The sequence below is a fragment of the Betta splendens genome, chromosome 4 (genome assembly GCF_900634795.4).
Source record: "Betta splendens chromosome 4, fBetSpl5.4, whole genome shotgun sequence".
NCBI classification, from domain to species: Eukaryota; Metazoa; Chordata; class Actinopteri; order Anabantiformes; family Osphronemidae; genus Betta; species Betta splendens.
In genome coordinates this window covers 8402405-8414994 of record NC_040884.2, presented here as the reverse complement: position 1 = coordinate 8414994, position 12590 = coordinate 8402405, and the positions used below count along the sequence as shown (strand labels likewise).

The 12590-nt window shown below is 44.7% G+C and overlaps 1 protein-coding gene across 6 annotated transcripts in view; it reads right to left on the bottom strand.

Moving 5' to 3' along the window:
- ttll7 (tubulin tyrosine ligase-like family, member 7) overlaps positions 1–12590 on the bottom strand; it is a 62631-nt gene that overhangs the window by 14982 nt on the left and 35059 nt on the right. For all 6 annotated transcript variants that reach the window (XM_029148813.3, XM_055507940.1, XM_055507941.1 and 3 more), the window contains exons 13-15: positions 12410–12545; positions 8468–8554; positions 2313–2544 (exon numbers count right to left, since the gene is read on the bottom strand). In XM_029148813.3, coding sequence (XP_029004646.1) covers positions 2313–2544; positions 8468–8554; positions 12410–12545 — 455 coding nt within the window. The remainder of the gene's footprint in view (positions 1–2312; positions 2545–8467; positions 8555–12409; positions 12546–12590) is intronic.

The window sequence follows — 12590 nt, the reverse complement described above, 5'->3', positions numbered from 1 at the left end:
GCACACTGGTCCAGTGGTCTAGTGCGTTTGTGTGTGAGTGTGTGTGTGTGTGTGTGTGTGTGTGTGTGTGTGTGTGTGTGTGTGTGTGTGTGTGTGTGTGTGTGTGTGTGTGTGTGTGTGTGTGTGTGTACACATGTGTAGCTAAAACCAGAAACTAAACAGTAGTCCTGTCTGCCTTGGGGATGGATTAAGGAGCATATCTCCCTCCCTCCCTCTCTGTCGGTCTCTCTCAGACACACACATTTACACACACTAGTAAACCACACAGAAACGAAGCTGGAACCCCATACTGACACTCTCCATCACTCTTGAAATTCCTCCAGCTTGTCTACCAGGCAGTGCATTAGCGTGTGTTTTTTATTCCTGCAGTGTGTCTGTCTGACATCAAGTATGCGCACGAGGTCGGTCTGTGTATGTTCAGACGTGTGCGTTTGTGCGTGAGGCTGCTGACCCTTCTGAGGCTCGTCCACTGCCAAATGACAGCATTATGGGGCTTAGTCCTAGCAGCCCTTCAGTGGCTTGGTATGGAGTAGGGCTTGGCAGTGTGTCTCTGCACACGCACGCACGCACGCACGCACGCACACACACACACACACACACACACACACACGCACACACATTCAGAAGTTTGGGTTTTTCACGGCTTTGGCCTGTGTTTTGTGACAAATAGAAAGAGCTCAGGCGAGGGACCTCTATTGAGCAGTAAAAAGTAACGGCCCGCAATGCAACTACAGTTTTTTTTTTCTTTCCAAGGTCAGCACATAAAAAGGTGTCCTCTTTCTCAGTTCTGAGAGCTAAAAGTATGCTGATGTATTTGACTTTGAATTTGCAGGATTGCTTGACACTTATCGCTGTCCTTATGAAACAGGGAATATTTCAGCGTTAAACTCAAGGTGTTCTCAAGGTAAGCAACTGAAAGGGGCCTTTTTGTCCTCCCCTTAACTCTTCCTACCGCTTCTCCTCATCTTTGCCGCCTCCGTCACCTTCCATTCACTGGAAATGCGCTGTTCAGGACATTTATCTTTCCTTAAATGCTTTTCAGTGCCTTGCTATTACTGTGTACGCAGGAAGCAGGAAAGTAGCAACAAATGTGCCCAAGATTTTATCACTTTGGCATCAACAGCAGCAGAGTAACATTAATGGATCTTTTGCATGTTTTGTTTTTTTATTTCTACATGTATGTAAAGATAAATGTGAAAATATTTTCATATATCATGGCAGGTTCCAAGGGCCATTACGTGGTAAATGGGTGAATCTGTGGCGTGACCTCGTTTTGCAGCAGCCTTTTGGATCAGCGTTTGCCAGTCCTGCGCGTTAGGCTGGAGCGGATTCCAGCCTGTTCCTGCAAACAGCTTTAACTCTGGGGTGCCGATTGTCCTTCCACAGCTTTTCTGTAAGATTAAGTTCAGGTCCTTTACCTGGCCCTGTCATTGCTATTATATAGTTATGTATACAGTTTAGTTTTAATATTTAATCGTTACTTGGTTACTTGTTTCATTTTTAGGTTGCTTCTCTAGCAGGTGAACGAGTTTCTAATGCAATCTGAACAGCTTTTACAAGGTTACAAATTTGCTCATTTGAAGTCTTATTCTGTTAGATGTAGCTCCTCACATTAGTCTGCCACATGCGAATACTTAACATTGAATAATTTTGCATAATACGTAAATTACTAAGGAAAACGTTTCAATGTGCTCATAATGTATTTTTTGTCTGCATTTTATCTCACATTAATACAAAAATATAGCATGATGCAATTTTCAAGTGGAGTGCTGAAGGTCTGTACTGTAGCACTCTCATGGTCTTTAAGAGTTTTTGATTTCAAATAGAGTGTGTGCATGTAAATGAAAATCTTTGCTGTACAACTATTTATTATTACTATTTTCCAGTATATATTATATTTATGTGGTATGTACTGTACATAGTGGGCACCATGTGCCTGCAACATTACAAGATCTGTTACAATTTCCTACTGCAGAACCTGACACATGAACACTCGCTGTCCCTCCAGGCCACTGCTATACACTGACAAATAAAATGTAAATGCAGGCTGAAATGTGTTCATGTATATACTGTATCTATAGGTGCCTGGTTGCACACATTTATACATGTTGGATTTACTGAATAAAGCTACGCAATAACTGCAGTGAGGCAAAAAACAGAACTAAAATGAAACAGTAAACAGGCAAAATCAACGTAACCAAAAGAAGAAATTGGATGAAACATCACAACAAAACAAAACAACAATATTCGCATTCTTTGCCTTCCCAATAAAAAGACTTTTAGCCGCTGTTTTATAAATCCTGCTGCTTTACCTGAGCGCTCAGCTACGTTCTTCTCCTTGCTCTCCCCAAGGTCGTAGGAAACTTTCTTTTCCCTCTTCTCTACGCCTCTTCCTCCTCCTCCCCCTGATTTCCTTCTCTCCTCCTCCTCATCGTCTGTGGAGGAGCAGGAGTTGTCAGCGCTGCTGCCGCTTGTGAAGTCGGCCAGGTAGTCCGGTCGTTGGCGTCGTGGTGTTGTACTGCATTCTGGCATCGCGGTCAGGGACTGATCGGGGTCAAACACAGACACAGGCATTGTATTTAGCCAGTTTATGTAAATGTATACTGTAGGGCACACAGTTTCATGCATCACAAGGATTTGTGCACACAGCAAAACATTAAAGGTATGAACTTATCTCCCTCATATAAACACAAACATAGAAATTCTACTTCATTCTCCTGGGATGTCACAGTGATGGCGTTCATGGCTTAACCTCAGACCACTCTGACCTCATTCCAAGAATTTAAAATTCAAAAGGCCTTTCCTGAGGAATCAAGGAAGTAAACACACAAGCAGTCGAAAATGAAGGCGTAGAGATGCTGTCAACCTCCCTCAGCCTTGCCTCACCCTTAGCCCATCACCATCTGTCACTGGGAGACGGAGTGGTGACACCGCGAGCCCACGCATTTACTTGTGTCTCCGTTTTGTTTGCAAGCTTATTATGCAAAAAGACACAATGGCTGCCTGACATCTATTAATAGAAACATTAGTTGCTTCTTATCATGAGAAATCTGACTAGATAGATAGATAGATAGATAGATAGATAGATAGATAGATAGATAGATAGATAGATAGATAGATAGATAGATAGATAGATAGATAAGATAGGTAGGTAGGTAGGTAGGTAGGTAGGTAGGTAGGTAGGTAGGTAGGTAGATAGATAGATAGATAGACAGATAGATAGACAGACAGACAGACAGACAGACAGACAGACAGATAGATTTTTATATTATTTATTATATTTAATATAATATTTAATATTTATTAATATATATTAGATATATATATAATATATCTATATATTATATATCTATAATATATATCTATATATATATATATATCTCTATATATATTATCTATATATATATATATCTATATATATATATATATACTAGAGAACTAGAGAACGACTAGAGAACGAGCGAGCCAAGATCCTGTGGGACTTCCAGATCCAGACTGACAGAATGGTAATGGCGAACCAACCAGACATTGTGGTGGTGGATAAAGAGCAGAGGAAAGCCGTAGTGGTGGATGTGGCAATACCAAGCGATGGCAACATCAGGAAAAAGGAACATGAGAAACTAGAGAAATACCAAGGGCTCAGAGAAGAACTGGAGAAGGCTTGGAAGGTGAAGGCCACAGTGGTGCCTGTGGTGATCGGAGCACTAGGGGCTGTGACCCCCCAAACTGGAGGAGTGGCTACGACAGATCCCTGGAAAAACATCCGAAATCTCAGTCCAGAAAAGTGGACAGCATATATAATATATATATATATATATATATATAATATTAATATATATATATTATATACACATATACATATACACACACTCTATTCTCACCCTCCGCGGGTGGTCTCATCCACTTTCCAAGCTCGGGTCCTCTACCAGAGGCCAGGAGCTTGAGGGTTCTGCGCAGTATCCTTGCTGTTCCTAGGACTGCACTTTTCTGGACTGAGATTTCGGATGTTTTTCCAGGGATCTGTCGTAGCCACTCCTCCAGTTTGGGGGTCACAGCCCCTAGTGCTCCGATCACCACAGGCACCACTGTGGCCTTCACCTTCCAAGCCTTCTCCAGTTCTTCTCTGAGCCCTTGGTATTTCTCTAGTTTCTCATGTTCCTTTTTCCTGATGTTGCCATCGCTTGGTATTGCCACATCCACCACTACGGCTTTCCTCTGCTCTTTATCCACCACCACAATGTCTGGTTGGTTCGCCATTACCATTCTGTCAGTCTGGATCTGGAAGTCCCACAGGATCTTGGCTCGCTCGTTCTCTTCCACCTTGGGAGGTGTTTCCCACTTTGACCTTGGGGTTTCCAGTCCATACTCCGCGCAGATGTTCCTGTATACTATGCCAGCCACTTGGTTATGGCGTTCCATGTATGCTTTGCCTGCCAGCATCTTACACCCTGCAGTTATGTGCTGGACCGTCTCTGGGGCCTCTTTGCACAGTCTACACCTTGGGTCTTGTCTGGTGTGGTAGATCTGGGCCTCTATGGCTCTGGTGCTCAGGTCCTGCTCCTGTGCGGCCAGGATGAGTGCCTCTGTGCTGTCCTTCAGCCCAGCCCTTTCAAGCCATTGGTAGGATTTGTTGAGATCAGCCACTTCAGTTATGTTCCGGTGGTACATCCCGTGCAAGGGCTTGTCCTCCCATGATGGTCCCTCTTCCAGCATCTCATCCTCTGTTCTCCACTGCCTGAGACATTCACTCAGCACGTCATCTGTCGGGGCCTTATCCTTGATGTACTTATGGATCTTGGATGTTTCATCCTGGATAGTGGCTCTCACGCTCACTAGTCCTCGGCCTCCTTCCTTGCGGCTAGTGTACAGTCTCAGGGTGCTGGATTTGGGGTGGAACCCTCCATGCATGGTGAGGAGCTTTCGTGTCTTAACATCTGTGGTCTGTATCTCTTCCTTTGGCCACCTTATTATTCCCGCAGGGTATCTGATCACTGGCAGAGCGTAGCTGTTTATTGCCCGGGATTTGTTCTTGCCATTGAGCTGGCTTCTTAGGACTTGCCTTACTCGTTGGAGGTATTTGGCTGTTGCCGCATTCCTTGTTGCCTGTTCAAGGTTGCCGTTTGCTGTGGTATTCCAAGGTACTTGTAATTGTCCTCAATGTCTGCTATTGTTCCTTCTGGGAGTGAGACCCCTTCTGTGTGGATTACCTTGCCTCTCTTTGTCACCATCCTCCCACATTTCTCGAGCCGAATGACATCCCGATGTCCGAGCTGTAGATCCTGGTGGTGTGGATCAGCGAGTCGATGTCTCGCTCACTTCTTGGCGTACAGCTTGATGTCATCCATGTAGAGGAGGTGACTTATGGTGGCCCCGTTCCGGAGTCGGTATCCATAGCCAGTCTTGTTTATTATTTGGCTGAGGGGTTCAGACCTATGCAGACACAGTGGGGACAGTGCATCTCCTTGGTATATGCCACATTTGATGGATACTTGGGCAAGTGGCTTCCCATTGGCTTCAAGGGTGGTTCTCCACAACCTCATCGAGTTTGCAATGAAGGCCCTTAGAGTTCTGTTGATGTTGTACAGCTCCAAGCATTCAGTGATCCATGTGTGTGGCATTGAGTCGTAGGCTTTCTTGTAGTCGATCCAGGCTGTGCACAGGTTGGTGTGTCGCATTCTGCAGTCTTGGGCGATGTTCTGTCTACCAGGAGTTGGTGTTTGGCTCTCTGGTATCCTTACCAATGCCCTTCTGTGCTTCGCTCATGTATTGACCCATGTGCCCACTTATCTTAGCTGCGATGATGCCTGACATGAGCTTCCATGTTGTGGAGAGGCAGGTTATTGGCCGGTAGTTGGATGGGACTGTACCCTTTGAGGGATCCTTCATTATCAGGATCGTTCGCCTTCGGTTAGCCATTCAGGGTGGTCCCATCCCTTAGCAGCTGGTTCATTTGTGCTGCCAGGCGCTCATGGATTGCAGTGAGCTTCTTTAGCCAGTAGGCGTGGATCATGTCAGGGCCGGGTGCTGTCCAGTTTTTCATACCTGAGACTCTGTTGGATGTCTGCCACTGTGATAGTCACTGGATTCTGTTCAGGGAGGTTGCTGTGGTCTTCCCTCAGATCCACCAGCCACTGTGCATCACTGTTGTGTGATGCCTCCTTTCCCATATACCTTCCAGTACTGTTCAGTTTCCAGCCTTGGTGGGTCTGCTCTGTGTTATTACCCTGCCATTGAGAGTACACTTCGCAGGTTGTGTTGCGAACAGCCGGTTTATTCGTCTGGCTTTGTTATCTCTGTGTTCTCTTTAGGCGGCTGGCCAAGGCTTGTAGCCTTTGCTTGGCAGTTTCGAGTGCTTCAGGTATGGTCATCTGGCTGTACCTTGGGCATCGGTCTTTTCATTGCCTCTCTGGGCCTCTGTCATTTGGCTCACTTCCCTCCTCCTGATTTGCCTATATCAGCTCATTGGTTTCTGTGATTGTTGTGGTAGGATCACTCTCATGCTGCATTCACATCTTCCATGAGACTTTCTGATGGTACTTTCACTGTTGTAGTTGTATGCTGGGTTCGGGTTGCCTGTTCAATCTCGCCATGATCTTATCTTTCAGGTCAGTCGCTGCCTCGCTCAGCGTATCTGTGCTCATTGGGGCTTCGTACCCAATTTCCGGTTGGGGAGATGGTGAAACCTCCCCTCTGACCTGGCGTCCTGGCTCCTTGCCGTAGCATTTGTGTTGTATCTCGTCATCTCAAGTTGTGATAGCAGTTGCCGTTTGTGGATGTTGGAACACTGAGCTACTAGTTGCTTCGCAGTCAGCCTTGAATGTGGGTTTCTCCGTTCCATTCACCGCACATTCTTTGCATGTAACCCCTCTGACTAGGGTTACTTGAGTAGTAGCATTCCAACAGAGCCTTGTTCTCTCGCATCTGCCATTTCTTTCTTGTTCCAGTAGCCCACTTTCGCCAAGGTGCTCTGGTTCCCCAACACCTGACGCAGACCTTGTTAGACCGGGCGACGTCTGAGCCGGTATCTCATGTGGTTCATTGTCTCTCATGTTATGAGGTAGGCGGTAGCTTGAAGGGTCTTGCCCAAGGACCCACACTGGATGCCTATTCGCCCTAACGGGGATTCGAACCGGGAACCCCCCGCATGCAAGTCCTGTGACTTTACTGATTGAGCTATCCAGCGAGCATATTTCATATATATATGAATATATATATATTCGCTATCCAGAAATATGCTCGCTGGATAGCGAGACTCTATGTTGGATGGCTGGATAGCGAGCATATTTCATTTATATATATATATATATATTCATATATATATTCATATATATATATTATATATATATATATATATATATATATATATATATATATATATATATGCGCTAACTTGGCCAGTGTTGTCAGACCACCACATTCTTTAATGAGCAGGAAGTGATCACAGGGGTGATGGAGACAGATTGAATACATGAGAGGAGAATAAGGGGGATAAAGGGGGAGATGGAAATATTAGATTAATGAGGAGAGAAATAAAGCATTGGAGAGAGCAAATCTGAGTAAGGGAGCCCATGAAGCTGCTGATGAGACGAGAGAGAAATGGTTGAGCTTAGGACAAAGATGGGAATGCAACGCAGAATCAGGAAAAGAATTAAAAGTGTCCTTTCTGTCATAGTTGGGAGTCACAGGATCTCACTCTCACACTACAGTATCCCTGAATCCCTTTACCTCACTACTACTCTGAACGCCTGTACACTCAAATGGCCTGCAAGCATCACAGGCCCACGGGCAGCAGTGAGCATCTGCTACGGCTCTTTCCTTCCTCTGCCCTCAACGTCTCCCTCCACACACACGGCATCATTGATAGTGACGGGGCCCAAATGAATTTGGACAACATTGATTGTGTCTGAACAAGTCCTTATTCTAGTTAAGGCCTTTCTAATGCAGCGCTGAACTGCCCTGTCGAGTCCCTAACACGCAGTTTGAGTGTTCCAGCCAATTTAGCCCTGGAATGAGGAATGGATGTAGATGTGCAGGGAGAGGAAAGGGACGGGAAGGTGAAGGGAGGGGGGTGAAGCAAGGTGATGGGGGGAGTAATGTGCTGTCGTGGGGAATCGAGGGGGCGTGTAGGTGTGTGTGACAGAGAGACGGAGGAAGACAGGGAGATAGACGGAAAGAAAGATAGCATGGAGAGAGTGAGAGAGACAGCCTGACAGCTGTCCCCTAGGGGAGTCGGGTCTTTTCTTTGGGCCTCTGTTTGATTCTTTTCTCCCCCCCCCCTTATTTTTCTGTATCACGTCGTAGGTGCCCTCTCTGGGTGTTAGCTCCAGGCATCTGCCTACCATCCTCCTCCCTGCTTCCCTTACTCTCTCGCTCTATGACACTCGTTGCACTTTCCCCCACGTCCCATGAGGCGTGCAGTCCCTTTCCTCTCTCTCCTCCCGACTCTCGCTCGCTCGCTCTCACCCACCTTAGGGCCTCGCTGCCTGGAGGATTTGCCCATTAGCTTCTCGTCGTCCAGTTCGCACTGCTCCAGCAGATCTAAGATGTCCTCCTCCTACACAGCAACACAGAGACACAAGGAAGATGAGAATATGCTGCAGACGTAGATTTGGTTACATAGGAAATGTGCAGTATAGAGTTACTGGGCAGTTCAATCTTCATGATACACTGATTTAGAATTATTACAGTGCTTTGATATTTCGCATATTTGATAGTTTTGAAGTCAGACAGAAATGTAAACTTTTGTTATTTAAAAGAGTGGGGATGAAAAAGTTTAAAGTCACAGGCATATTCGCTTTACCTGGGGGTTTGAAAAGAGGCCCTGGCTGAGCATTGCTCTTTGGCAGCGCACATAGAAGCTGAATTTAGAAAAGCCAGTGTCATGGCCACTGCCAGTAAGCTGGGGCCATGGCCATTTGGCCGTAGCTGAAATCCAGGCAAAGGTGATTAATGTTGCTTCACAGTTGGGACATAAAAAGCTCCCACTTGCCGCTCAAATATAGATGAAAAGTGATTGTTTTCTCTCAGATTAGCCACAAAGCTGCTTTCTGAGGTCCATGAAAAGGTCAGTGAGTCCCAGGCCGTCCCTGCCGGTGCGAGTGCATGCTTTGTGTTTGTGTGCACGTGCGTGTGCATGCGTGAATGTTTGTGTGCACAGTGGCTTGTTTCCCAAGTCTAGATGTCTTGAAGTATGCATTCACAGGCTCTGCACATTTCTTATCAGCGTGAGCTCAGTTCTCTTAGCAACTTACTGTAAGTACAAATACAAAAATATGTTGTGCACAGTCTTTCATCAATATGGGACTGAAAGGCTCCTATTGTTCAATTATGCACACACATTACTTTAATGTTCAATTTTTTTAAAGCAGAGCGAACCAATGGTTACAGTTATGCAGTTGTTCTGTTGTTTTAAATGATGACTTTACAAATTACACATTTTATTACAGTCAGCCAGCATAAAACACTATGCGGCTGCCTTTTAAAGGCACTTTGCTGTTTGATTTCTGTACTTGTGTGATCATAAAATATATTGTCTCGTACTTTTTATCGCCACACACCCAAACTAGAATTCCTGTCACGTGAAGTCAAGGCAAACTGTCAAATTGATTCTGTTGGCTGGTTGCTCTGCGTTGCTCCCTCAACATATTACTCCTGTGCTTAATGTATGTCTAAAGTGCTTGGTTACCACGCGGACAGATGCGCCGGCTGTGAAGTGCTCTCAAACAACACCTGCCGTTTCTGTGTTTGGGCTATTCTGTTTTATTGGTGGAGCACTAGGAAAGCTCAGAGCATGCAGGTGCCTTTTCCTTAGTATTCATATGAGAGAAATTGAAGAGGCCTGGCTAACAACAAGAAGAGACAATTTGTTGCATGCATGTCTACAAGCTCCTTAATGGAAATGGGGAGAAGGGTGATGCAAACCTTGTAGAAATCAGTGTAACCTGTGGTTGTGTTGTCTGGAGCACGGCGGAAGGCAGAGAGGGTGCCCTGTAGTGCATCAGCACTACACATGTTTGCTTGTTTTTTGGTATCGCTCAATCCAAAAAGCCCAAAGAGGCCTCATGCTTCAACACAGCAAGAACATGCAAGGCAGGCAGTGCCATGTCAGGTCATGTTTCAGGGATCCCACCAGGGTTCTGGGCCAAAGCCCTGTGACTGATGCGCTGGATTACAGGCTCTAGCATATGGTAAGACGTCCTATAGGCCCTAACCTACTGTATCAGCCCTAAATCTGGGTAAGTTTAGTTCCAAAGCTCAATATGCTGATTGTGAACAGACTGAATTCTGTGTTTCCATTGTCACCGCGTGCAGTTGGCGACAAATGGAGCCGCAGCGAAGCTGAGGAGCACAAATAGAGACGACTGCAATCTGTCAGATGAATAACGCAAATCACGCTTCATCCTTGACAATACATAGGCCTGAAAAAACACCTGTGTTGTTAAAGAACCTCCCTCGCAGAAAATGTGTTACTTATGGTCTGATGAATATCTAATTCGTTCCTATTTCCCTTCCAGGGCCATGATTAAGATCTTTCCTCTGTATTTTAAGGACTAGTTGTCACTCATGATCGTGGTGTTAGATAGCAAACTGTACAGCCAGCTTTGTTCCTGTAATTTCTCACTCTCCCCACTTTGAAGAAGATTCACATCTGTGTGTGCCGACCAAACTAAACTTACCTCTGCGTTGTGTTTCGACTCTGTCTCATCTTTGATTGATATCTCTGTACAGATTCACTGCGGAGAATCGACTTTTGAAAGGACAATAACTTTTTGAAAAGCAAACTGCAAAGGGCTGGAGGCTGTAGAGGTAGCTTTGTTTGCAAGCCGCAACAGCTGCATATTAAACCTCCCCCGAGTCCTTTGATATTGTGGAATTTGTAATGTCAATCCTGCTGTCAAAAAATATCTAGTGTTCAGTATTCACTCCTATTCAACAGATACTATTCTTCGCTTTTCCTTTTCTATCAGTGCCGTCCCTCTGCATGGATTTAAATATCATCAATGCTTTCCACTGTGTCTTTTTGTTTCATTGATTTGTTCTTTCTGAAAACATCTTGAGACTTACAGTAAAACCAGACATTTGTTTCTTTCCCTTCCCTGTTTTTATTCTCTATATAAGCCACAGAGAATGTGTGACTGTGAAGAATGTCACAATAATTACTAAATGCAGTGCTATTAAATGTATTGTTACAAAAATAGTTACAAAACAACTGTCTCTATTGTTGTTGTCTTTGTACTTTTACAATAAAATCCTTCAAACACTTCACATTCTTGAATATTCACACTTTCTAAAGTCTAGTGTATTATTGTTGTATAAAAATCAACTTTGTCTCTTTTACCCTAACTTGAAACGTTTCGCTCTATTCCCTCAGCAGTAGAAAGGCTTTAGAAATTGTTTCCTGACTAAATTGGTCACTTGTCTAGTGTAAACTCATCTCATTGGGCTTAACCACCTTGACATTATCCTGCAGGATACCTTGATAACTCGCCAATAACTTTCCCTATGAAAACAGTGGGCATAGGTTGATAAGACTGAGCTCAAGCAGAGTTTCTAGGGTGAATGATGTCCCTGTGCAGGTCCAATCATCAACTATAAGAAGTCCTTGGGAGAGGTTAACGCTGCCAAAGGTGTCTCCAGCAGCTTGGTTTGACTTTGTCCCAGTGTTTATTGGGTGTGTTTAGTAAACACAGCAAAGGTCATGACTGTGTTTTTTCAGCTTGGAAATATTATGTTTGTGTTTGAATCTGGGGAAGAAGAAAACATATTTAACGACCAATCTCTGCCAAAAATGAGGACCTAGCAAGCAATGGCATTTGTTTTTCTTCAAACTATATATGCACAGAGTGGCTTGTTTTCTGTAACGTATAAGAAAGCAAATTTAACTGTGTGCATAAACGATAATCAGAATCAAGGACTCTTCAAAATTCTGACAGAAAAGAAAGACAGAGGCAGAGGACAAGGGAAACCAGAGTGTCTAACTGTGAAGAAACAAAAACGACATTGTTGTGTGGGATTTGATTTGCTTTAAAAAGCTCATGTACACAGCACAATAAATATTTGTGGAGAGACAAAGTGAATGACAGTGAGAAAATGAGGCTGATAGAGAGGAGAAGGACATTCTGTCAGACATTTTAACAAATACAAAGGACGGTGGTTCACTTTCTGCATTATTTGTGCATCCTTTTTGTCTCTGTGGGCAGGATCTTAATAGAAACGTGTGTGTGTGTGTGTGTGTGTGTGTGTGTGTGTGTGTGTGTGTGTGTGCGCGCCTGCTTCTTTCTTTGGCATGTGCTTGTCCAAAAGTGTCTGCATACTGTGTGTATGTATTTGTGTGTGGGTCCCTACAGGTTTCTGTGAGGCATGTGTGTGCCTGGGTGTGTGCGTGACAGTCTGCCACTGATGTACGTGCCTTCATTCGTTTCAGAGGATTATTCATTTCCTTTTGAAGTGAGGCAGCTCGCCCGGCGAGGAAGGTCTGAAAGGCGGCCGAGAGCAGGCTTTCATACTTCTCCAGCAGCAGCTTGTCGTCTGGGGGGTAAATACGTCTGTAGGCCGCAGAGACACAGAGAGAAAGGAGAGTCAGTGTGGTG